We start from the raw sequence: 23,587 nt of genomic DNA on the forward strand, positions 1-23,587 counted from the left end.
AGCACTTAATAGAAGTTATTCAGAATGTTTTATTTTTATTTTTTTTTCAAGTGTTGCAGAGAATAATATTGTGTAATATAAGTTAAACGTTCTGGATTTTAATACTACTATACAAACTTGCAGTATAAAGAGTTCAATTTCAGAGAAAATATTTACCAGTACTGATGCGACGCACTTCACTGCGTTGCCCAGTGCAGTCCACACTCATAGCTGTGACTGACACATTGTACGCCTGACCACACGACAGGCCGCTAATGTCACAGGAAGTTCTGTTGGAGTTGCTGGTTAGAGTACGTCCATTATCATCTACTGCTGTTACTGTATAGTATGAAACAAGGCCACTGGATGCTGCCCAGGAAACAGATGCAGTGTCCGACATACACGATAATGACACATTGACTTGAGTGGGAACACATGGAGCTGGAAAGGAAAAGATTCATGCCACAAAAGAGCCAAAGATTTTAGTTCTATTGATCATTTGATGTCAGAAGAATCACCAAATTTGCACGTTGTGTTATTATTTAATGTTATACCTGTGTCTAGAGTGACCAAGGCTTTAGAAGAGGTTGAACAGGTCTGGCCGTATCCTGTAATACAGATGTTATAGTGCTGACCACACGGCAGTGAGCCAATGTTGCAGGAGGAGCCATTGGTGAAGCAGTTGTGCTTTTGGGGGTCCTGGAGCGACTGTAGTGTTGCATTAAAACTTAATGAACCATTGCCTGGTGTCCAAGAAATGAGTGCTGAGTTGCTGCGGCAGTCCAGACTGGCTTGAATGCCAGTGTTGTGGCACGGTGCTGGATCATGACAAAAATGTTAACATATCAATCTGTAGAATATGTTTTTACATTTACTGAAGGGTGCTTGCCATGAAAAACCTGCTAAGGTATTGCTGTATGGTTGCTAGGGTTTTCTGGGTGGTTGTTAGTTAGTTTCTTAATAGTTCAGAAAAAACTGAAGTTGGTTTGTTGTTTCAATCACTAGTTATCACTAATGAGCTGAGTTCAAGTACCTGAGACGAGAGTGATAGGCTGGCTAGCCGGGCCCATGCAGACACCATTCATGCCCATGACTGTGATGGAATATTCCTGGCCACACTGCAGGTTTGGGATATCACATTGAGTGACAGTGTTGTTGCAGGATGTCTTGTACCCTTGGCTGCTTTCCACCTTTACCAAGTACCAAGTGGCACCAAGTGCACTGTACCAGGTGATGGAAGCAATGTTGGATGTACAGTTTAGAGCGGCAGCAACACTGGTGGGAATGCAGGGAGCTAGAGAAGAGGAGGTTATATAAAAAACAGATTATATATAAGAACTGTGCATATACAGTTCTTTTCAAAAGTTTATGTTAATCTTTCTTTTTTTAGGTTTCTTGAAAGATGTTTTGTATGCTCACCATGGCTGGGTTTATGTTATCAAAATACAACCAAAACCTAAATCGTATGACATATTATTAAAACTTAAAATATCTGTTACGTAATTTTTTGGGGTATATTTAAAATGTAATTTATTCCTGTGATGTCAAAGCAGAATTTATCAGCAGCCATTATTACAGTCTTTCAGTATCACATGTTACTTGAGAAATCATTCTAATACGCTGATTTGGTGCATAAGAAAAAAATCGTATCAACTTTTAAAATGGTTGTTCTACTAAATATTTTGCAGAGATATTTTTTTTTTAATGAATAGAAAATGCAAAAGAAGATTATTTATTTGAAATCGAAATATTTTGTAACATTATGTCTTTACTGTCACTTTTGAATAAAGTAATGTGTTCTTACCGATTTAAATAATTTATTTATTTCCCAAAAAATAAAAAAATATTATAACATTTCTTCTTATTTTAAAATCTTACTGACCCTAAACCTTTGAATTTTGGTGTATTATTTTGTTTTGTTTCTTTTTTTGTTTATAAATACATGTGGACCCTGAAAAGAACATGTGGACACTTAAGCTACGTTTAAAAATGAATGAATGTCAGTGAATAAAATAACATAACATAAGTTTTTTATGGGTTTAGTTGGTCATATTCTACAGATATATATAATTTGATAAAATAAACAAGGAAATGCTACTTTTTTATCTAATGCACTGAAATTCATACCTCTAATGTATTTAAGGGCCAAATTTTCTGTACGCATTGTTGTTATGACTCACATATATCAGCAAAAGTAAACATGAGCTGTCACCTGTTTCCACTACAGCTTTAGGTTGAGAGCTGCTGTTGCAGGTGGTGCCATCAGCTTGGACAGTCACATTTAGTCTCATTCCACACGGCAGAGAGGTCAGCTGACAGGAAGTTCCCATAGAGTGACAAGAAGCTAAACGTTGCTGCTGCCTGTCTGTTGCAATTGCTGTGTACCCATTAGCTCCTGCGCTGGCAGCCCATGTCACGTTGGCTGTGTTGGTGTCACACTGGAGCACAGTTGTGATGTTTTGAGGGTCACAGGGAGCTAAAGGAGATAGATAGTCGGTTTCAAAAGGTCTGTTATTACTGTGTAAACATGCATTTTATTCCTCATTTTAAATTTGTATTAATTATTTTTTTTACACAATTTGTATTTTACATTTTAAAGGGGAGGTCTAATGCTATTTCATGCATTCTGACATGTTTACACTGTTAAAAGGCTGGATTCAGCAACCATTACTCCAGTCTTTAGTGTCTCATGAATCTTCAGAAAGAAACATTTATTTAAAGTATTAATTGTATTAATTAATTTCTTAAAACAAAAATATTACTGACCTGTGTATCATGAAAAAAAAAAACAAATGTGCAGAGCATACTTCAGACCATAGTAGTCTGGGTGCTGAATCCCACAATGCAAAGCACTCGTCTTTGTCCAAATTCAACTCATTTAACTGATTTGCAAAGACATTGTTTTTTTTGTTTTTTTTACATAAGATTTGAGATTTTATTCTAAATTAACCTATGTATTTCACCTGAATGCCACTCACTGAACTAAACATGCTCTGCAAAGTAATCAGGTCATGTGACAAGAAAGAAGCATTGTTTAAACTTAAACAATATTGAATAATCTGTTTACATACTATTTCTTAAAATTAGTAAGCAGTATACAGTATATACTGCACGTTATGTAGCGAACAATGAACATTTTGATTACGTATTGTAACCCTTGTTCCCTAAATGAGGGAACGGAGACGTCACGTCTGTGACCGACGAACTGGGAATCTCGCTAGAAAGACCAATTTACCTCAAGTGTAAACTAAACTGTCTAGCATTTCTGAGTGTTTTCCCTCTATTTGTTCTTCCTGTGTCTAATTTTGGAATATTTACACTGACTCTGATTCTCTGCTGTCTTCCCTGACCTCTGCTTGTTTCTGTTTTCGATTCTGGTTATCCCTGACATACCTGACGCCATTCCTGATTTCTGCCTGTCTAACCACTCTTAAATAAATACTGCAATTGGATCTGAACGTCTCTGACTCTCTTCGTAACAGTCACCACCCAGGCACCGTATCAAAGCACTTAATATAAGTTATTCAGAATGTTTTATTTTTATTTTTTTTTCAAGTGTTGCAGAGAATAATATTGTGTAATATAAGTTAAACGTTCTGGATTTTAATACTACTATACAAACTTGCAGTATAAAGAGTTCAATTTCAGAGAAAATATTTACCAGTACTGATGCGACGCACTTCACTGCGTTGCCCAGTGCAGTCCACATTCATAGCTGTGACTGACACATTGTACGCCTGACCACACGACAGGCCGCTGATGTCACAGGAAGTTCTGTTGGAGTTGCTGGTTAGAGTACGTCCATTATCATCTACTGCTGTTACTGTATAGTATGAAACAAGGCCACTGGATGCTGCCCAGGAAACAGATGCAGTGTCCGACCCACAAGATAATGACACATTGACTTGAGTGGGAACACATGGAGCTGGAAAGGAAAAGATTCATGCCACAAAAAAGCAGAAGATTTTAGCTCTATAAATAATTTGATGCAAGAAGAATCACCAAATTTGCACGTTGTGTTATTATTTAATGTTATACCTGTGTCTAGAGTGACCAAGGCTTTAGAAGAGGTTGAACAGGTCTGGCCGTATCCTGTAATACAGATGTTATAGTGCTGACCACACGGCAGTGAGCCAATGTTGCAGGAGGAGCCATTGGTGAAGCAGTTGTGCTTTTGGGGGTCCTGGAGCGACTGTAGTGTTGCATTAAAACTTAATGAACCATTGCCTGGTGTCCAAGAAATGAGTGCTGAGTTGCTGCGGCAGTCCAGACTGGCTTGAATGCCAGTGTTGTGGCACGGTGCTGGATCATGACAAAAATGTTAACATATCAAACTGCAGAATATGTTTTTACATTTACTGAAGGGTGCTTGCCATGAAAAACTTGCTAAGGTATTGCTGTATGGCTGCTAGGGTGTTACTAGGTGGTTTCTTAATTGTTCAGAAAAAAAACTGAAGTTGGTTTGTTGTTTCAATCACTAGTTATCACTAATGAGCTGAGTTCAAGTACCTGAGACGAGAGTGACAGGCTGGCTAGCCGGGCCCATGCAGACACCATTCATGCCCATGACTGTGATGGAATATTCCTGGCCACACTGCAGGTTTGGGATATCACATTGAGTGACAGTGTTGTTGCAGGATGTCTTGTACCCTTGGCTGCTTTCCACCTTTACCAAGTACCAAGTGGCACCAAGTGCACTGTACCAGGTGATGGAAGCAATGTTAGATGTACAGTTTAGAGCGGCAGCAACACTGGTGGGAATGCAGGGAGCTAGAGAAGAGGAGGTAATATTAAAAACAGATTATATATAAAAACTGTACATATACAGTTCTTTTTAAGGTTTCTTGAAAGATGTTTTGTATTCTCACAAGGACTGCATTTATTTTATCAAAATACAACCAAAACCTTAATCTTATGATATATTATTAAAACTTAAAATATTTGTTATCTATTTTTGTATTTTTTTGGTATATTTAAAATGTAATTTATTCCTGTGATGTCAAAGCAGAATTTTCAGCAGCCATTATTCCAGTCTTTCACTATCACATGATACTTGAGAAATCATTTAATACGCTGATTTGGTGCATAAGAAAATATTATTATCAACTTTCAAAACAGTTGTTCTGCTAAATATTTGCAGAGAATATTTTTTTTTTTTTTTTTTTTTTCATGAATAGAAAAATTCACAGGAAGATTATTTCTTTGAGATGTAAATATTTTCTAACATTATGGCTTTACTGTCACTTTTGAACGAATTAATGGGTTCTTACCGAATAAAATAAATAATTTCTTTCCGAACAAAAAAAAAAATTATAACAATTTGTCTTATTTTTTCAATCTTACTGACCCTAAACCTTTGAATTTTGGTGTATATATTTTTTTTTATTTCTTTGTTTATAATACATTTGGACCCTGAAAAAACATGTGGACACTTAAGCTACGTTTAAAAATGAATGAATGTCAAATAATTAAATAACATAACATAAGTGTTTTGTGGGTTTAGTTGGTCATATTCTACAGATATACAGATATATATAATTTGATAAAATAAACAAGAAAATACTACTTTTTTATCTAATGCACTGAAATTCATACATCTAATGTATTTAAGGACCAAATTTTCTGTACGCATTGTTGTTATGACTCACATACATCAGCAAAAGTTAACATGAGCTGTCACCTGTTTCCACTACAGCTTTAGGTTGAGAGCTGCTGTTGCAGGTGGTGCCATCAGCTTGGACAGTCACATTTAGTCTCATCCCACACGGCAGAGAGGTCAGCTGACAGGAAGTTCCCATAGAGTGACAAGAAGCTAAACGTTGCTGCTGCCTGTCTGTTGCAATTGCTGTGTACCCATTAGCTCCTGCGCTGGCAGCCCATGTCACGTTGGCTGTGTTGGTGTCACACTGGAGCACAGTTGTGATGTTTTGAGGGTCACAGGGAGCTAAAGGAGATAGATAGTCGGTTTCAAAAGGTCTGTTATTACTGTGTAAACATGCATTTTATTCCTCATTTAAATATATATATATATATATATATATATATATATTTTACACAATTTGTATTTTACATTTTAAAGGGGAGGTCTAATGCTATTTCATGCATTCTGACATGTTTACACTGTTAAAAGGCTGGATTCAGCAACCATTACTCCAGTCTTTAGTGTCTCATGAATCTTCAGAAAGAAACATTTATTTAAAGTATTAATTACATTAATTAATTTCTTAAAAAAAAATATTAAAACAAATTTACAGAGCATACTTCAGACCATAGTAGTCTGGGTGCTGAATCCCACAATGCAAAGCACTCGACTTTGTCCAAATTCAACTCATTTAACTGATTTGCAAAGACATTTTTTTTTTTTTTTTTACATAAGATTTGAGATTTTATTCTAAATTAACCTATGTATTTCACCTGAATGCCACTCACTGAACTAAACATGCTCTGCAAAGTAATCAGGTCATGTGACAAGAAAGAAGCATTGTTTAAACTTAAACAATATTGAATAATCTGTTTACATACTATTTCTTAAAATTAGTAAGCAGTATACAGTATATACTGCACGTTATGCAGTGAACAATGAACATTTTGATTACGTATTGTAACCCTTGTTCCCTAAATGAGGGAACGGAGACGTCACGTCGGTGACCTACGTATTGGGAATCTCGCTAGAAAGACCAATTTACCTCAAGTGTAGACTAAACTGTCTAGCATTTCTGAGTGTTTTCCCTCTATTTGTTCTTCATGTGTCTTATTTTGGATTTTTTACACTGACTCTGATTCTCTACTGTCTTCCCTGACCTCTGCTTGTTTCTGTTTTCGATTCTGGTTATCCCTGACATAGCTGACGCCATTCCTGATTTCTGCCTGTCTAACCACTCTTAAATAAATACTGCAATTGGATCTGAACGTCTCTGAATCTCTTCGTAACAGTCACCACCCAGGCACCGTATCAAAGCACTTAATAGAAGTTATTCAGAATGTTTTATTTTTATTTTTTTTCAAGTGTTGCAGAGAATAATATTGTGTAATATAAGTTAAACCTTTAGGATTTTAATACAACTATACAAACTTGCAGTATAAAGAGTTCAATTTTAGAGAAAATATTTACCAGTACTGATGCGACGCACTTCACTGCGTTGCCCAGTGCAGTCCACATTCATAGCTGTGACTGACACATTGTACGCCTGACCACACGACAGGCCGCTGATGTCACAGGAAGTTCTGTTGGAGTTGCTGGTTAGAGTACGTCCATTATCATCTACTGCTGTTACTGTATAGTATGAAACAAGGCCACTGGATGCTGTCCAGGAAACAGATGCAGTGTCCGACCCACAAGATAATGACACATTGACTTGAGTGGGAACACATGGAGCTGGAAAGGAAAAGATTCATGCCACAAAAAAGCAGAAGATTTTAGCTCTATAAATAATTGGATGGCAGAAGAATCACCTAATTTGCACGTTGTGTTATTATTTAATGTTATACCTGTGTCTAGAGTGACCAAGGCTTTAGAAGAGGTTGAACAGGTCTGGCCGTATCCTGTAATACAGATGTTATAGTGCTGACCACACGGCAGTGAGCCAATGTTGCAGGAGGAGCCATTGGTGAAGCAGTTGTGCTTTTGGGGGTCCTGGAGCGTCTGTAGTGTTGCATTAAAACTTAATGAACCATTGCCTGGTGTCCAAGAAATGAGTGCTGAGTTGCTGCGGCAGTCCAGACTGGCTTGAATGCCAGTGTTGTGGCACGGTGCTGGATCATGACAAAAATGTTAACACATCAAACTGCAGTATACGTTTTTACATTTACTGAACGGTGCTTGCCATGAAAAACCTGCTAAGGTATTGCTGTATGGTTGCTAGGGTGTTACTTGGTAGTTTATTTTTTGTTCAGAAAAAAACTGAAGTCGGTTTGTTGTTTCAATCACTAGTTATCACTAATGAGCTGAGTTCAAGTACCTGAGACGAGAGTGACAGGCTGGCTAGCCGGGCCCATGCAGACACCATTCATGCCCATGACTGTGATGGAATATTCCTGGCCACACTGCAGGTTTGGGATATCACATTGAGTGACAGTGTTGTTGCAGGATGTCTTGTACCCTTGGCTGCTTTCCACCTTTACCAAGTACCAAGTGGCACCAAGTGCACTGTACCAGGTGATGGAAGCAATGTTGGATGTACAGTTTAGAGCGACAGCAACACTGGTGGGAATGCAGGGAGCTAGAGAAGAGGAGGTTATATAAAAAAAAAATTGTTGTATATAAATTATTATATATAAAAAGTGTACTTATATAGTACTTTTCAAAAGTACAGTACTTTTTAGGTTTCTTGAAAGATGTTTCGTATTCAAACCAACATTGCATTTATTTTATCAAAATACAACCAAAACTTCAATCTTATGAGATATTATTAAAACTTAAAATATCTGTTATCTAATTTTTTGGGTATATTTAAAATGTAATTTATTCCTGTGATGTCAAAGCAGAATTTTCAGCAGCCATTATTCCAGTTTTCACTATCACATGGTACTTGAGAAATCATTTAATACGCTGAATTGGTGCATAAGAAAAATATTATTATAAACTTTCAAAACAACTGTTCTGCTAAATATTTGCAGAGACACTTTTTTTGATGTATAGAAAATTCACAAGAAGATTATTTCTTTGAGATGTAAATAGTTTCTAACATTATGGCTTTACTGTCACTTTTGAACGAATAAATTGGTTCTTACCGAATAAAATGATTAATTTCTTTCCAAACAAAAAAAAAATATATTATAACAAATTTGTCTTATTTTTTCAATCTTACTGACCCTAAACCTTTGAATTTTGGTGTATATAGTTTTTTAAATTCTTTGTTTGTTTATAATACATGTGGACCCTGAAAAAAAAAATGTAGACACTTAAGCTATGTTTAAAAATAAATGAATGTCACATAATTAAATAACATAACATAAGTGTTTGTGGGTTTAGTTGGTCATATTCTACAGATATACAGATATATATAATTTGATAAAATAAACAAGCAAATACTACTTTTTTATCTAATGCACTGGAATTTATAAATCTAATGTATTTAAGGACCAAATTTTCTGTAAGAATTGTTGTTATGAATCACATTCATCAGCAAAAGTTAACATGAGCTGTCACCTGTTTCCACTACAGCTTTAGGTTGAGAGCTGCTGTTGCAGGTGGTGCCATCAGCTTGGACAGTCACATTTAGTCTCATCCCACACGGCAGAGAGGTCAGCTGACAGGAAGTTCCCATAGAGTGACAAGAAGCTAAACGTTGCTGCTGCCTGTCTGTTGCAATTGCTGTGTACCCATTAGCTCCTGCGCCTGCAGCCCATGTCACGTTGGCTGTGTTGGTGTCACACTGGAGCACAGTTGTGATGTTTTGAGGGTCACAGGGAGCTAAAGGAGATAGATAGTCGGTTTCAAAGATCTGTTATTGCTATGTAAACATGCATTTTATTCCTCATTTAAATTATTATTATTTTTTTTTTTACACAATTTGCATTTTACATTTTAAAAGGGGAGGTCTAATGCTATTTCATGCATTCTGACTTTTTTACACTGTTAAAGAGCTGGATTCAACAACCATTATGCCAGTCTTCAGTGTCACTTGATTGTTCAGAAAGAAACATTTATTTAATGTATTAATTATATTTATTAAATTCTTTCAAAAATCTTACCGACCTGTGTATCATGAAAAAGAAAATGTGCAGAGCATACTTTAGACATAGTATAACAGAGATGTCACGTCGGTGACCGACGAATTGGGAATCTTGCTAGAGAGACCAATTTGCCTCGAGTGTAAACTAAACGAGCAAGTGCACATTGGCATGCGATGATTACATCCAGCTGCTGCTGATCACAGCACAAGTATAAGGAGAGGAGGTGGCGGGTGAGTTGTGACATACGATGGGAGCGCAGACAACCTTGAAGGTTAATGTACACAACCGTCACAGTGTTGCCCATACGGACCAGTACATACCTGCCTTGTAAGCATCCTCTGAGATGGTTCAAGGCAAGGCATACTGCTAACAACTCCAGGCAACTGATATGCCACTGCAGTTGGGGTCCCGTCCACACCCTGACACTCTCAAACAGCCTGCTGGCAACATAAGAGGATTAGTGTAATCGGCCTCTGGACCATAAACTCCTTTCCGTGCTCTCTTGAGACCCAGTGATCTTTTTTGTTGAGTGTTTGGGAAGCACCGATCGAGAAGTCATTGGCGGAATAAAACAAAACAAAATATTCTCTGCCCAGCCATTCTACAGGGGAGGGAGTGTTGCGTTTACCATCTCCCGATGAGCAACGGGGGGTGAGACGGGCTGGGTGTTTGCCCTGTGACTGGCTCCACGGCAATGCTCAGCATGGCCCTTGGTGATGAGAAGAAGGGTGGAGGCAGCAGCTGCCCCCAGGGCAGGATGTGTCAAATCACCTCAGTCTGCTTCTGTGCATCCGAGAACTGCTGGGCAAAACTCTCGACTGTGTTGCCGAAGAGGACGGTCTGGGACATGGGGGCATTAAGGAACTGAACATTGTCTACGCCCTTCATGTTGGCCAGACACAGCCAGAGATGGCACTCCTGGACCACAAGCATGAACATCGCACGACTCAGAGAACTCGCCAAGGTCAGTTGCGGTTCAGAGTTCTTTTAGAACTTCCAGATCGAGTCCACCCTTATAAAAGTCTGTAAGTGCCTAAACCTAGTGTACCTGCAGTAATGCCATGGCCTGTATGATGGAGGCAGCCTCTACACAGGCCACATAAGCACTGCTGGTCAGAACAGACAAGTGTTTACAGGCCCGGGAGGGAAGGGACCGTTTGCCCTGCCATATGGAGGCAGTACCAGGACACAACTGTATTGCAACTGACTGGTCCACCAAGGTGATCTCCATATACACTTTGGTTGCTCCACCATCCATTATGGTGAGGGAGGAGGAACTACCAAGCCAGTTTCTGGCAGTAAAAGGTGACATCCATGACCTGGTGAGCTCCTCATGAACCTCTGGGAAGAATGGCACCGGAGTGGGGCAATAAAACCATATATATATATATATATATAAATTCACTGTATTTTACCTGGTAGTGATAATAATTAATTACATATGCATATTTAGAATAGAAGCTTGCAGCTTTGACCACATGCTACTGTACCTGCAGTGACCTGACTGGCCACACTGGTGTTGGAGCTACAGCTGTTGGCCACTGCAACCACAGTGATATTGTGCGTCTGCCCACAGCAAATTGCAGGGATTATGCAGGACGTGGAGGTAGAGTTACACACCAGAGTCTTGACTGTGGATTTTGCTTGAGCATAGTAGATCTGTGCCCCTTTACTCGACTGCCAGCTGATCTGAACATCACCTGTTCGACAGTCTAAGAGCTGACTGACCACAGACTGAGGAGCACAGGGTGCTGGGAGACAAAGGTAAACAAAGTATTACTTTAGTATGTTTAAAAGAATATTCCAGGCTAAAAACAAGGCTTTCTCAACAGAATCTGTTCTGTACTGTAAAATACATTTAAAATGTGAAGTACTGTCATCAAACAAAGCACTTAACATGAGTTATACAGTAAGTGTTACAGCGAGAGAGTTTTTTAAATTTTCATATATAGCAGAAAATAAGATTGTGTACTATAGTTTAAAAGTTCTGGATTTAAACACTACTTTACAAACTTTCAGTATGCAAAATACAATTTTAGAGAAAATATTTACCAGTACTGATGCGACGCACTTCACTGCGTTGCCCAGTGCAGTCCACACTCATAGCTGTGACTGACACATTGTACGCCTGACCACACGACAGGCCGCTGATGTCACAGGAAGTTCTGTTGGAGTTGCTGGTTAGAGTACGTCCATTATCATCTACTGCTGTTACTGTATAGTATGAAACAAGGCCACTGGATGCTGCCCAGGAAACAGATGCAGTGTCCGACCCACAAGATAATGACACATTGACTTGAGTGGGAACACATGGAGCTGGAAAGGAAAAGATTCATGCCACAAAAAAGCAGAAGATTTTAGCTCTATTGATCATTTGATGTCAGAAGAATCACCAAATTTGCACGTTGTGTTATTATTTAATGTTATACCTGTGTCTAGAGTGACCAAGGCTTTAGAAGAGGTTGAACAGGTCTGGCCGTATCCTGTAACACAGATGTTATAGTGCTGACCACACGGCAGTGAGCCAATGTTGCAGGAGGAGCCATTGGTGAAGCAGTTGTGCTTTTGGGGGTCCTGGAGCGACTGAAGTGTTGCATTAAAACTTAATGAACCGTTGCCTGGTGTCCAAGAAATGAGTGCTGAGTTGCTGCGGCAGTCCAGACTGGCTTGAATGCCAGTGTTGTGACACGGTGCTGGATCATGACAAAAATGTTAACATATCAAACTGCAGAATATGTTTTTACATTTACTGAATGGTGCTTGCCATGAAAAACCTGCTAAGGTATTGCTGTATGGTTGCTAGTGTAACCCCTCTCACCCGGGTCCTCTCTGACGCTCCGAGCGGGGCTCGAACCCGGGTCTTCCGGCATGGGAGGCGGACGCACTAACAAGGAGGCTAAATGGCTACAGCCACTAGCGTCTGTCGCTAGTGCGTCTCTTGAGATCGGGGAGTGAGGTTTACCTGCACAGCACTACTCGCTGGCCTCCGTTACACTAGGGTGTTACGTAGTTTCTTATTTGTTCAGAAAAAACTGAAGTTGGTTTGTTGTTTCAATCACTAGTTATCACTAATGAGCTGAGTTCAAGTACCTGAGACGAGAGTGACAGGCTGGCTAGCCGGGCCCATGCAGACACCATTCATGCCCATGACTGTGATGGAATATTCCTGGCCACACTGCAGGTTTGGGATATCACATTGAGTGACAGTGTTGTTGCAGGATGTCTTGTACCCTTGGCTGCTTTCCGCCTTTACCAAGTACCAAGAGGCACCAAGTGCACTGTACCAGGTGATGGAAGCAATGTTGGATGTACAGTTTAGAGCAGCAGCAACACTGGTGGGAATGCAGGGAGCTAGAGAAAAAGAAGTGATATGAAAAAATAATTTATATATAAAAAGCATATATATGCGGTACTGTTCAAAAGTTTAAGAGTTAGTAGGGTTTTTTGTTGTTGTTGTTTTTAAGACATTTTGTATGCTCACCAAGGCTGCATTTATTTTATGAAAGATACAAAGAAAAACGTAATATTATGACATATTATTTCAATTTAAATAGCCAGTTTTCTATTTTAATATATTTTCAAATGTCATTTATTCCTGTGATGTTCAAGCAGAATTTTCAGCACCCATTATTCCAGTCTTCAGTATCACATGATCCTTGAGAAATCATTCTAATATGCTGATTTGTTGCAATCAATTTTCAGTATTTTTGTAGAAACCATGATAAAAAAAAATTAAAAAAATCATTTTTTTTTTCATGAATAGGAAATTTTCAATGTCTTTACTGTAATGTTTTCTTACTGAATAAAATAATTAGTGGGTCATGTTCATAGTTAATCTAATGAACTACACCTGTGGTTAGCCAGGATATATTTTATAGATATATACATAATTGGATAAAATAAAATGCTACTTTTTTCTGTCTAATACATTTAAGGGCCAAACATTGTTGTTATGACTCACATATATCAGCAAAAGTAAACATGAGCTGTCACCTGTTTCCACTACAGCTTTAGGTTGAGAGCTGCTGTTGCAGGTGGTGCCATCAGCTTGGACAGTCACATTTAGTCTCATCCCACACGGCAGAGAGGTCAGCTGACAGGAAGTTCCCATAGAGTGACAAGAAGCTAAACGTTGCTGCTGCCTGTCTGTTGCAATTGCTGTGTACCCATTAGCTCCTGCGCTGACAGCCCATGTCACGTTGGCTGTGTTGGTGTCACACTGGAGCAGAGTTGTGATGTTTTGAGGGTCACAGGGAGCTAAAGGAGATAGATAGTCGGTTTCAAAGATCTGTTATTACTGTGTAAACATGCATGCATGATCACATGACTTTTACCTGACTGTATCTGAATGGATGAGGATGGCAGACTCCTGCATTGACCATCATTCCTTGTGACTGTGAGGTTGTAGTTCATTCCACAGAGCAGGTCTGTGAATGTGCAGTTGTTAGAGCTGGTGCTGCAGTTAACTGTGGGTCCATGTTCATCCTGCAGTACTGCCGTGTACAGACTCCCAGCCTGAAGGGCCTGCCAGCTTGCTATCACGTGATTCGCTGCACAGTCTCTAGTGACCCCCACTCTGACTGGAGCACATGGAGCTACAATCGAAAATGTATTAGATTTACTTTGTGTACATCAGAAAATCATTTGTTTTACTTTTATCTAAAAGTAATTTTTTTAAAAACAGTAAACCACAGGTCGATTGATACCGGTATATAAAATGCTAGATAAAATAATTTTAATAAGATAAATATAAAGACCATACATTTATTATTTATTTATTTGTTTATTTATTTTACATTTTAAAAATCCTTCCTATTTTTTTTTTCTTTTTTTTTTCTCACTTTTTACAAATCTGGGCAACTTTATTTACCCTCTGTTATTGATATTGTACTTTTTTATTTATTTTTTGTTAATTTAGTTTTTAAAAGTATGTCCATTTTAAATACCTGCCTATTATAATTTGCATCTTTTATTAATCCCATTTTATTTTATTTTTTTTAATTTTTTTTGTTATATTACATTTTAAATATCTTGCCTCTTTTATTTTTCCTGTTTTATTTGTTATTAAAACATTTTACATTCATCTTTTTTTACTTTTATTTTTTTTTAAAGTGTAAGTGACATGAGATACAGCCAAGTATGGTGACCCATACTTGGAATTCATGCTCTGCATTTAACCCATCCAAAGTGCACAGCAGTGAACAAGCACACACCGTGAACACACACCCGGAGCAGTTTTTTACACTTTAAATATTTTACCTTTTATTTATACCATTTTATTTTTATTTTATATTTTTTTCTCTTTTACATTTTAAAAATATGGCATCTTTAATTCATCACCTTTTATTTTTTGTTTTTACTTAATTTTCTAATTTTACATTTTAGATGTCCAGTCTCCTTTATTCCTGATTTAAATTATTTTAGTATTATTGTTATTTATTTATTTTTATTTTTTTACACATTTTGTATTTAAACATTTTAAAAGGAAGAGCAAATGCTATTTCATGCATTCTGACTTATTTACACTGTTAAAAGAATTGGACTTTCATGCTAAACATGACCAAAGTAAAAAAAAAAAAAAAAAACAAGTTGGACATATGACGGAGTATTTCTGTGCCAGGGATCAGGTTCAAGGTTTGTTTCTTGTCATAAAGGGCTGAATTCCTTGTGTGGACACTTCTCCTGGAAGAGCACACACACATCAACCAGAGAGAAAGAGCATGCCCATTAATGTGGGTTACGGAAGTCATCTGCAGCGCTGCACGGGACGTGCTCAAGAATGATTTAGATGCAGTTTGTTTCTACGGAACAGCAAGTGTTATGCAACTTGCAGTTGTGCAACTGTGTTTGTTTCTTCACAGCATTTAGACAGTTGTATTATACATAAATTAAATCAAATTTAAGTCAATAAAGTTTTTGTTCCTGATTTCTTTCTATCAATGCCACAGCTTTCAGACGATCACTACGCAAAAACTGAGCATGCCCCTGACTATTTAGCTCCGCCCACGGCACGCCTCAAGGAGCTCGGCTGTTTTCGGAGAGAATCATAAATCAGCCTCTGTCTTTTATAAATCTGATAAAACTAAAGACTCTTAAGAGATATGAAGGATGCAATACTACCATGTACGTACTCAAATACTAGTCAAGGTGGTTATCCTCTTTTATTTTTGTTTAATTACATTTTAAGTATCTGACCTCTTTAATTTATTTTTTTTATTATCTGGCCCCCTTATCCTCTTTTTTATTTTAGATTTTACATTATTTAAAAAATAAATTAACCAGATGAAGAAATACATTTATTTGTAATTTCTAGCCATTTCTATTCATTCATCTTTTTGTATTTCCATTTATAATTTATTTAGCATTTTAAATATCTGGCCCCTTTTATTCATCTTTTTTGGATCTGTGCACCTACCCGTCTGCAGGGTGACATGTTGACTCTCAGAACTGTTGCATTGCAGGTTAGTTGCTTTGACTTTCACATCATATGTCTCGCCACATCGCAGGTTTGGGAATGTGCACTCTGGCGCCATGGCAGCGCAGGTGTGAACTGTACCGTCTATGTGCGTTGCCGTTCCAATGTACAAGACGGCACCATTGGCATTGTTCCATGTGAGAGAGGCAGACTCTGAACTACAAGTCTTCACAGCGGACACGTTCTGAGGTATGCACGGAACTACGGTGGGAGAAATAGTGTATAGTATCACAATCTAAAACCATGCCACAGTACTTTTTTTATGAGTTCATATTCATATGCAATGGTATTTACATTGCAATTGGTATTACCACATCACCCAGAATCACTCACCTGTCTCTGCCACCTCTCCCAGCACAGGATCAGTAGTACAGTCACCATTTGTGGCAACAATCCACACGCTCAGGCTCTCTCCGCATTCCAGATCTGTTAGCGTGCAGCTTGTGTTTGCAGACGAACAGTTGTAGAAATCTTTACGATTGCCGCGGGCCTCCACAATGTAGGTCTTGGCTCCTGCGGCCTCATGCCAAGTAATGACGGCACTGCTGATGCTAGCACAGTTTGCTGTTGTGTAAATGTTCTGCGGTAAACATGGGGCTACATGGGTAAGGAGACAGAGGGGGCCAAAATAAAGAATTTTAATTAAAAACAATTCAAACTCACATTTATTTGTATAGTGCTTATAACGGAATATAATGGAAAATTCAATATTTATACATTTTTACCAAAATGACTGACTCACCCGTTTTGATCACCACCCCGTCTGTGTATCCAGTGTTGCAGTCTAGTCCTCCGGTGTAGATGGATCTGACATAGAAGCTGTAGGTTTTACCACAGACGGTGTCGGTGAAAAAACAGGAGGTGTCCACAGTGAGGCATTCAGTTACCAGTTGGTCTGAGTCCACAGCTATGGCGAAGTAATAAGCCGTGTTGTTGGTGGAATCCCACGAGAACAAGATGACATTAGTGGAACACTCACGGTACAGCTGTGGGGCTTTGGGTGGGCAGGGTGCTGTTTGTTTGAGAGATGGGAGAGAGAAATGAATTTGCTGGTGAAATATACAATTCCTTTTTGGTTTAAAGGGACAGTACACCCAGAAATAAAAATCCTCATCATTTAAGTTAATGCTGTTCAAAACAGCTGCATAACTTAATATTTTCTGTCGAACACAAAAGAAGATCATTTCAAGAATAACTGCTGTTTTTGTCCATACAATGAAAGTAAATGGGGTCCAAAAATTAAACTCATACAGGTTGAAATGAGGGTGAGTAATGATGATAGAATTTGTATTTTTGGGTCCAATATCTCTTTAAGAGAGTATATAAAAATACAAGCTGAGAAAGATAACCTTAGATAAGGCAGGTAGATATACTAACTTTAGGGATAAGGGCCCGTTTACACAACAATGTCTTCAACCAAAAACTTTTTATGCATTTTGACTCGTTTACACGACAATGGCATTTTAGGGACTGAAAACGCATATTTTGAAAAACAGGTTTCAAAGTGTAGGCTACATTTTTGAAAACGGCACCATTATCGTTTCCAATGTAAGAACCCAATGCAGGAATCCTTTGAAAACGGTGACGTCATGCATCAGTATATATTAGGTATGTACACATGCGCAGTACGTGTCGATTTTAAAGACAAAAAATTAACATTCTTAAGGAAGCTGTACTGGCCAAATTGTTCAGCTAGTTTGGGGTGGGGGGTTGAGAAGACAGATGGGAGAGGCTGAAGCCCACCTAAAAAATCTGTGGTTGAATTATTACTGACACGGCTAACCGTACACCATCTTCCACTGTCAATCTTGAGTGATAGCCTTGATATCGAAACTTGATCACGACAACTCTGCCCTAACTGTCATCGACTGATTAGCTGTGGGACTTATCAGAATGCCCCCTAGTGGATGGTTAAATATTTGCTAGATTGTATTCATAATAACTTGAGTGTATGCCTCTGAATTAACAGGTTCTTGCTCCCACATAACAGGTTCTGGGCCCCAAAGGTTGAAAATTTCTGTCCCAGAGGACTTGATGAGGTGTGAGTGTGACCTTTAAGAAAGGAAATCTTTACCTGTCTCAAAGACGTAGGTGCCGTCAGAAGTGCTTTCACAATTACCAATGGCTGTAATCCGTACAGTGTATCGTTCTCCACAGACCAGCATCAAGAACTGGCAGGTGGAGTTCGTGGAAGTGCAGTTAAAAGACCGGCCTTGACCATCTGTAATGACGGCGCGGTACAATGTGGCACCAAAAACCACATCCCACCTGACTATTGCTGTAGAAGTAAGACAGCTGTACTCCACAGAGATGGAGGAAACTGTTGAAATGGCTGAGATAAACAAGAAGTAATATGTTAGAGTTCTGCAAATCCAGATGCTGAAAAGACCAGCATTGATGTCTAGGCTGGTTTTAGTGTTGGTTCTAGACTAGAAGAAAGTCTAAGCATCCAAAACACATCAAGGCATACATCTGTTACTTTACGATTTCATTTAAAGGTTTTACTGTGAAATGTTCTGCTTCATCTTGACTTACTGGAAGTTAAGAAGGTGAAGTTGGTGGACTCTCCTGGTTCCAGGAACATGTTGATGGATGCAACCCCTATTGTGTATGTTGTACACGGCTCCAGGTTTGAGATATTCATAGCGGTACCAGAGACGTTCTTAAGAACCGGGGGAAATCCCGGCTTGTTATTGGCTGTCACTGACATCTGGTAGAGCAGAACGCCTGAAACACTGTTCCATGTTACGCGAGCCATGCCCTGAGTTAACTCTGTCACGGCCACGTTATTCGGTGGCTGCACCACTGTTGAACAAATAAATTTGCTAATTGTCAGTTATAGGAAGGTGACATGTCATTGACAGTATACCAAAACTGCTGTAACGAAAATAGCACAAAATGGGAAAGAACCAAGTAGACTTACACGTTCTGATGGTTTTGACAAGGCTCTTGGCACCGAGTCCTGCAGGATTGGAGGAATAAACGTAACAGCTGTATGAAGTGGCTTGCTGGAGGTTGTCTACCTGTCCATTTAGCGTTGTGTATGTAAAGTTTTGAGTCTCAGGATGGAAAGTTCCATTCACCACCAAAATGTAACTATCGGCTCCTTGCGCACTGGACCACTCAAACCTGATCGAGGTGCTTGATATTGCCTTCGAATATGTTATTTGTGAGGTGGCAGGAACTGTAGGTATAAATTAAATGAAATCAATATAAAAAATGTCTAAACATTTGTTAAAATATATGTGGGTCGATAACTTACTTGTCTGTGCTGTCATGGAGTTGATGCATGACATATGGTTTAACACAAACACTTTAAAAGTCACTAGATAAAATTGTCCAGGTCTTAAAGCTTGGACTAGTCTCTCCGCAATGGATGCAGCGAGTGTAAAAGTGATCGGTGCCGTGTTGTTTGAATTCACAGCCCTGACATCCAGAGTATAGCTTGTTGCACCTGGGAAAGTGTTCCATTTTACAAGCAGAGACGATGCAGTGGGCGATAATATTGATGTTATATTACAGTCTGGAGAAAAAAAGATTTTTTTTTTTTTATATCTTCACAAATCTTTTTGTAAGTCACTTCAAGATATAATGGTGTGTGCTAATACTATATATTTAGTTAAAAACATTCCTAAATATTTATTATTTTTGCTCAAATATATATATATTTTTTCTAATCTCTAAAAATTATAAACAATTATAAAACTCTCTATAAAAAATAAACTGTGATACATAGTACTACACTGTATTAATATTCTTAATTCCTCTATTATTACTAAAATAAATAATACAATAAGTAAATAAATACATAGAAAGTAAGAATTAAATACTTACTTGCAGTAGTAGCTTCTATTACCTTAGTACAAAGAAGAATGTAAGAGACAATTTAATCATAAGGATTTCAAACATAAAAAAATGAACAATACATCATTAACAGATTTGACAAATTAATAAATACCTGTGCCACTGAAAACAGAGTTACAAATATGAACAGTGTCCCTGGAAGATGCATCTCTGATTAGATGCCTAATGTGCTAATAAGTTACACATAAGTAAAAATACATACACTTTCTAACACAGAGAGAAAACTGAAATCTTTTGTGGCATGGTGCAAGTATACCTGCTCTGCATGAACCAATCAGTGCATCCAAAATGAGGGCAGGTGGATAGATGCCTCTGGGCTGAAGACATCATCCAAGTGTGTGTGTGTGTGTGTGTGTGCTCTTGTTTTTGTGACATATCAGGACACAACTCTGTATAATGACATGGGTATGACACAGGTATTACAAGGAGAGGGTGACTTATGAGGACATAACCCATGTCCCCATTTTTTAAAACGCTTATAAATCATACAGAATGGGGTTTTTTTTTTTGAGAAAGTAAAAAAGGGTTAGGGTTAGGGGTAGGGTTGGTGAAGGCCGATAGAATATACCGTTTGAACAGTATAAAAACCATTACGCCTATGGGATCTCCTCACTTTTCACAAAAACAAACGTGTGTGTGTGTGTGTGTATGTGTGTGGGTGGGTGTGTTTTTGTGACATATCAGGACACAACACTGTATAATGACATGGGTATGACACAGGTATTAAAAGGAGAGGGTGACTTATGAGGACATAACCCATGTCCCCATTTTTTAAAACGCTTATAAATCATACAGAATGGGTTTTTTTTTTTGAGAAAGTAAAAAAGGGTTAGGGTTAGGGGTAGGGTTGGTGAAGGCCGATAGAATATACCGTTTGAACAGTATAAAAACCATTACGCCTATAGGATGTCCTCACTTTTCACAAAAACAAACGTGTGTGTGTGTGTGTGTATGTGTGTGGGTGGGTGTGTTTTTGTGACATATCAGGACACAACACTGTATAATGACATGGGTATGACACAGGTATTACAAGGAGAGGGTGACTTATGAGGACATAACCCATGTCCCCATTTTTTAAAACGCTTATAAATCATACAGAATGGGGTTTTTTTTTTGAGAAAGTAAAAAAGGGTTAGGGTTAGGGGTAGGGTTGGTGAAGGCCGATAGAATATACCGTTTGAACAGTATAAAAACCATTACGCCTATAGGATGTCCTCACTTTTCACAAAAACAAACGTGTGTGTGTGTGTGTGTATGTGTGTGGGTGGGTGTGTTTTTGTGACATATCAGGACACAACACTGTATAATGACATGGGTATGACACAGGTATTAAAAGGAGAGGGTGACTTATGAGGACATAACCTATGTCCCCATTTTTCAAAACGTTTATAAATCATACAGAATGAGTTTTTTTTTTTGAGAAAGTAAAAAAGGGTTAGGTGTAGGGTTGATGTAGGGCCATAGAATATACAGTTTGTACAGTATAAAAACCATTACGCCTATGGGATGTCCCCACTTTTCACAAAAAAACATTTTTGAAATTATAATTCTCTCTAGATATGTGCCATCTTTTTAACAATTACTTCATTTTAAAATGTTAATTTGCTTAAATGAAGAGCTCACTGGTGTGTAAAGGTTATTTTTGGGTGGTTAGTGATATAGAACAGGTTGTTAATCTTAAGTTTCAGTGAAATAGGTTCAGGATAATGGAAAGAGTGAAATTCCCATCCTTGTACTGGCTTGCCTCAAGCAGTTTGGTGTGATGTTAAAGAAAGATTAAATTACTGGATATTAAACACACATTTCCCCCTCTTATTTCACCTTAATCCTGGTTTAATATCATCTTCTGTAATGATGATGTTACATCTGTAAATGATTTGGTCTTTCAGATTCGTTCTCCTAGTAAATGACATGAAAACTGATTGAAACCAACTGATGTAGGGTTGCATTTGAACTGCATCGGTTCAGTTGGATTGATGACTATTTTCAGTTAATCGTTTACTATAAAGTTATTCAGTTATCTCTCACTGAATTCACATTGGTTCATGAATTGAAAAGTAGTTAATACTATAAATTGAAATATTTTTAGTGTATGTTGTGCAGTTATTATTTTTAATACCATTGTTTAAATATAAAATATGAATATGTATTTTTTTTCTTCTGAGCTTAATTATTTTGCATTTCATGTTATTAATGGCTGTATCTGAAGCAGGAGCATCTGTAATATGATGATAAAAATGATAAACCAGTAGCAAATTTTTTTTTTTTTTTTTTTAAGAATTTCAGCACTATAAATCATTAACTCTTTTTTGAATTTTTACATAAGCTTTTTTTTTTTTTTTTTTTTTTTACTGTGTCATTAATTCAACTTATGTAATCTTGTTTCGGAAGCAGTTATTTTTCTTCTGGCACACCTGGATAATACACAACTTCTAATGCTACATCACTTTTCATCTATTATTATAGCTCTTAAGTCTAGAGTACAGCCTCATCTTTTCAAAATATGAGAGATCTTCCATACTTCTTCTTAACTGTACTGGGAATGCAGAAAGCAACAGAATGTTACACTCTCAGAATTCATCACTGTGCCTAAAACAGGGTGTTCTGGTACTGTAAAAAGAAAGATAATGAAGGAATAGAGTGTCTGTGTCTCAGTCTCACTGATCCCAGAAACAAGAAGCTATTAGGGAAAGGAAATCCGCCTCTTCAATTCAGAGCCTGAAACATAAACCCAACTCTGTGTCCGTCCAACTCCAATGGTTTTGTATAGTGGTTAAGGTCAGTGTCTTTAATGTTATAGTTTCTTTTGCTTTAACACAGGTGGAGTCCAGGTGTGATCAGGTTTGCTTCCCAGCCGTGAATGAGAATCTTTTATCTTTTCTGTGGAAGCACCAAATTTTTGTATTTAAGTAGGAATTAATTCAGAGTTACACGGGAAGTACAACTTCATAATTGTAATGAAGGGTGAAACTGGATCTAATGTAATGTTAAATTACACAAAGTTTTAACTTATGTTGCATATAAACAAAATGTGTAACTTTGAACAAAGTTCCATCACAACCATCACATTTTGTTTGCCCTTCAGTACATCAAGATGCTTTATTATTCAGATGTGTTCAGGAAATGTGAAGTTCGGATATGTTGCACAGAAGTATTAACTGAAGTAAAGTTTCTCCTAAAATTCTTTGCAAAATTTCAAACAAAAAAGTTGGACACTGTACAAATTGTGAGTAAAAAAGGAATCGAAAAATTTACAAATCTCATAAACTTATATTTTATTCACAATAGAATATAAATAACATATCAAATGTTGAAAGTGAGACATTTTGAAATGTCATGCCAAATATTGGTTCATTTTGGATTTCATGAGAGCTAAACATTCCAAAAAAGTTGGGACAGGTAGCAATAAGAGGACGGAAAAGTTAAATGTACATATAAGGAACAGCTGGAGGACCAATATGCAACTTATTAGGTCAATTGGCAACATGATTGAGTATAAAAAGATCCTCTCAGAATGGTAGTGTCTCTCAGAAGTCAAGATGGGCAGAGGATCACCAATTCCCCCAATGCTGCAGCGAAAAATAGTGGAGCAAT

General features: G+C 37.8%; 4 protein-coding genes across 4 annotated transcripts; all 4 read right to left on the reverse strand.

Moving 5' to 3' along the window:
• Nucleotides 1-433: 433 nt before the first annotated feature.
• LOC113040280 (fibronectin type III domain-containing protein 7-like) lies at nt 434-7,995 on the reverse strand. Its single transcript, XM_026198623.1, has 10 exons — nt 7,938-7,995; nt 7,468-7,731; nt 7,091-7,354; nt 5,660-5,923; nt 4,489-4,749; nt 4,018-4,281; nt 3,641-3,904; nt 2,192-2,455; nt 1,013-1,273; nt 434-797 (listed from the first exon to the last, which is right to left on the reverse strand). Exons 1-10 carry the CDS (start codon nt 7,993-7,995, stop codon nt 475-477), a joined length of 2,487 nt encoding a protein of 828 aa, XP_026054408.1. The 3' UTR covers nt 434-474.
• Nucleotides 7,996-10,416: 2,421 nt separating this feature from the next.
• Nucleotides 10,417-12,421, reverse strand: LOC113040286 (fibronectin type III domain-containing protein 7-like). The gene is made up of 6 exons (XM_026198631.1): nt 12,415-12,421; nt 12,084-12,347; nt 11,707-11,970; nt 11,145-11,405; nt 10,703-10,995; nt 10,417-10,572 (listed from the first exon to the last, which is right to left on the reverse strand). Exons 1-6 carry the CDS (start codon nt 12,419-12,421, stop codon nt 10,417-10,419), a joined length of 1,245 nt encoding a protein of 414 aa, XP_026054416.1.
• A 256-nt stretch (nt 12,422-12,677) lies between these two features.
• On the reverse strand, nt 12,678-13,860 carry LOC113110501 (fibronectin type III domain-containing protein 7-like). Its single transcript, XM_026274668.1, has 2 exons — nt 13,648-13,860; nt 12,678-13,005 (listed from the first exon to the last, which is right to left on the reverse strand). Exons 1-2 carry the CDS (start codon nt 13,763-13,765, stop codon nt 12,737-12,739), a joined length of 387 nt encoding a protein of 128 aa, XP_026130453.1. The 5' UTR covers nt 13,766-13,860; the 3' UTR covers nt 12,678-12,736.
• LOC113040293 (fibronectin type III domain-containing protein 7-like) lies at nt 13,780-19,407 on the reverse strand. Its single transcript, XM_026198639.1, has 9 exons — nt 19,392-19,407; nt 19,053-19,313; nt 18,665-18,934; nt 18,204-18,461; nt 16,872-17,141; nt 16,463-16,726; nt 16,070-16,330; nt 13,989-14,249; nt 13,780-13,835 (listed from the first exon to the last, which is right to left on the reverse strand). Exons 1-9 carry the CDS (start codon nt 19,405-19,407, stop codon nt 13,780-13,782), a joined length of 1,917 nt encoding a protein of 638 aa, XP_026054424.1.
• Nucleotides 19,408-23,587: the final 4,180 nt, after the last annotated feature.

The sequence above is a fragment of the Carassius auratus genome, chromosome 2 (genome assembly GCF_003368295.1).
Source record: "Carassius auratus strain Wakin chromosome 2, ASM336829v1, whole genome shotgun sequence".
Classification (NCBI taxonomy): domain Eukaryota; kingdom Metazoa; phylum Chordata; class Actinopteri; order Cypriniformes; family Cyprinidae; genus Carassius; species Carassius auratus.

Excerpts from the sequence above, each read along its gene's own strand:
- LOC113040280 (XM_026198623.1), bottom strand. The coding sequence starts at position 7,995 with ATGGGCATGAATGGTGTCTGCATGGGCCCGGCTAGCCAGCCTGTCACT. Across the intron at positions 5,924-7,090 it reads AGTGCGTCGCATCAGTACTG|CTCCCTGTGACCCTCAAAAC; the intron begins GTAAATATTTTC and ends TATCTCCTTTAG. Across the intron at positions 4,750-5,659 it reads TAAAGCTGTAGTGGAAACAG|CTCCCTGCATTCCCACCAGT; the intron begins GTGACAGCTCAT and ends CCTCTTCTCTAG.
- LOC113040286 (XM_026198631.1), bottom strand. Across the intron at positions 11,971-12,083 it reads CTTGGTCACTCTAGACACAG|CTCCATGTGTTCCCACTCAA; the intron begins GTATAACATTAA and ends TTTCCTTTCCAG. Across the intron at positions 10,573-10,702 it reads AGGCCATGGCATTACTGCAG|GAGTGCCATCTCTGGCTGTG; the intron begins GTACACTAGGTT and ends CTTGTGGTCCAG.
- LOC113040293 (XM_026198639.1), bottom strand. Across the intron at positions 18,935-19,052 it reads TGTCAAAACCATCAGAACGT|TGGTGCAGCCACCGAATAAC; the intron begins GTAAGTCTACTT and ends TTTGTTCAACAG. Across the intron at positions 14,250-16,069 it reads ACATGTCACCCTGCAGACGG|CTCCATGTGCTCCAGTCAGA; the intron begins GTAGGTGCACAG and ends TTTCGATTGTAG.
- LOC113110501 (XM_026274668.1), bottom strand. The coding sequence starts at position 13,765 with ATGGGAACTTCCTGTCAGCTGACCTCTCTGCCGTGTGGGATGAGACTA. Across the intron at positions 13,006-13,647 it reads TAAAGCTGTAGTGGAAACAG|CTCCCTGCATTCCCACCAGT; the intron begins GTGACAGCTCAT and ends CTTTTTCTCTAG.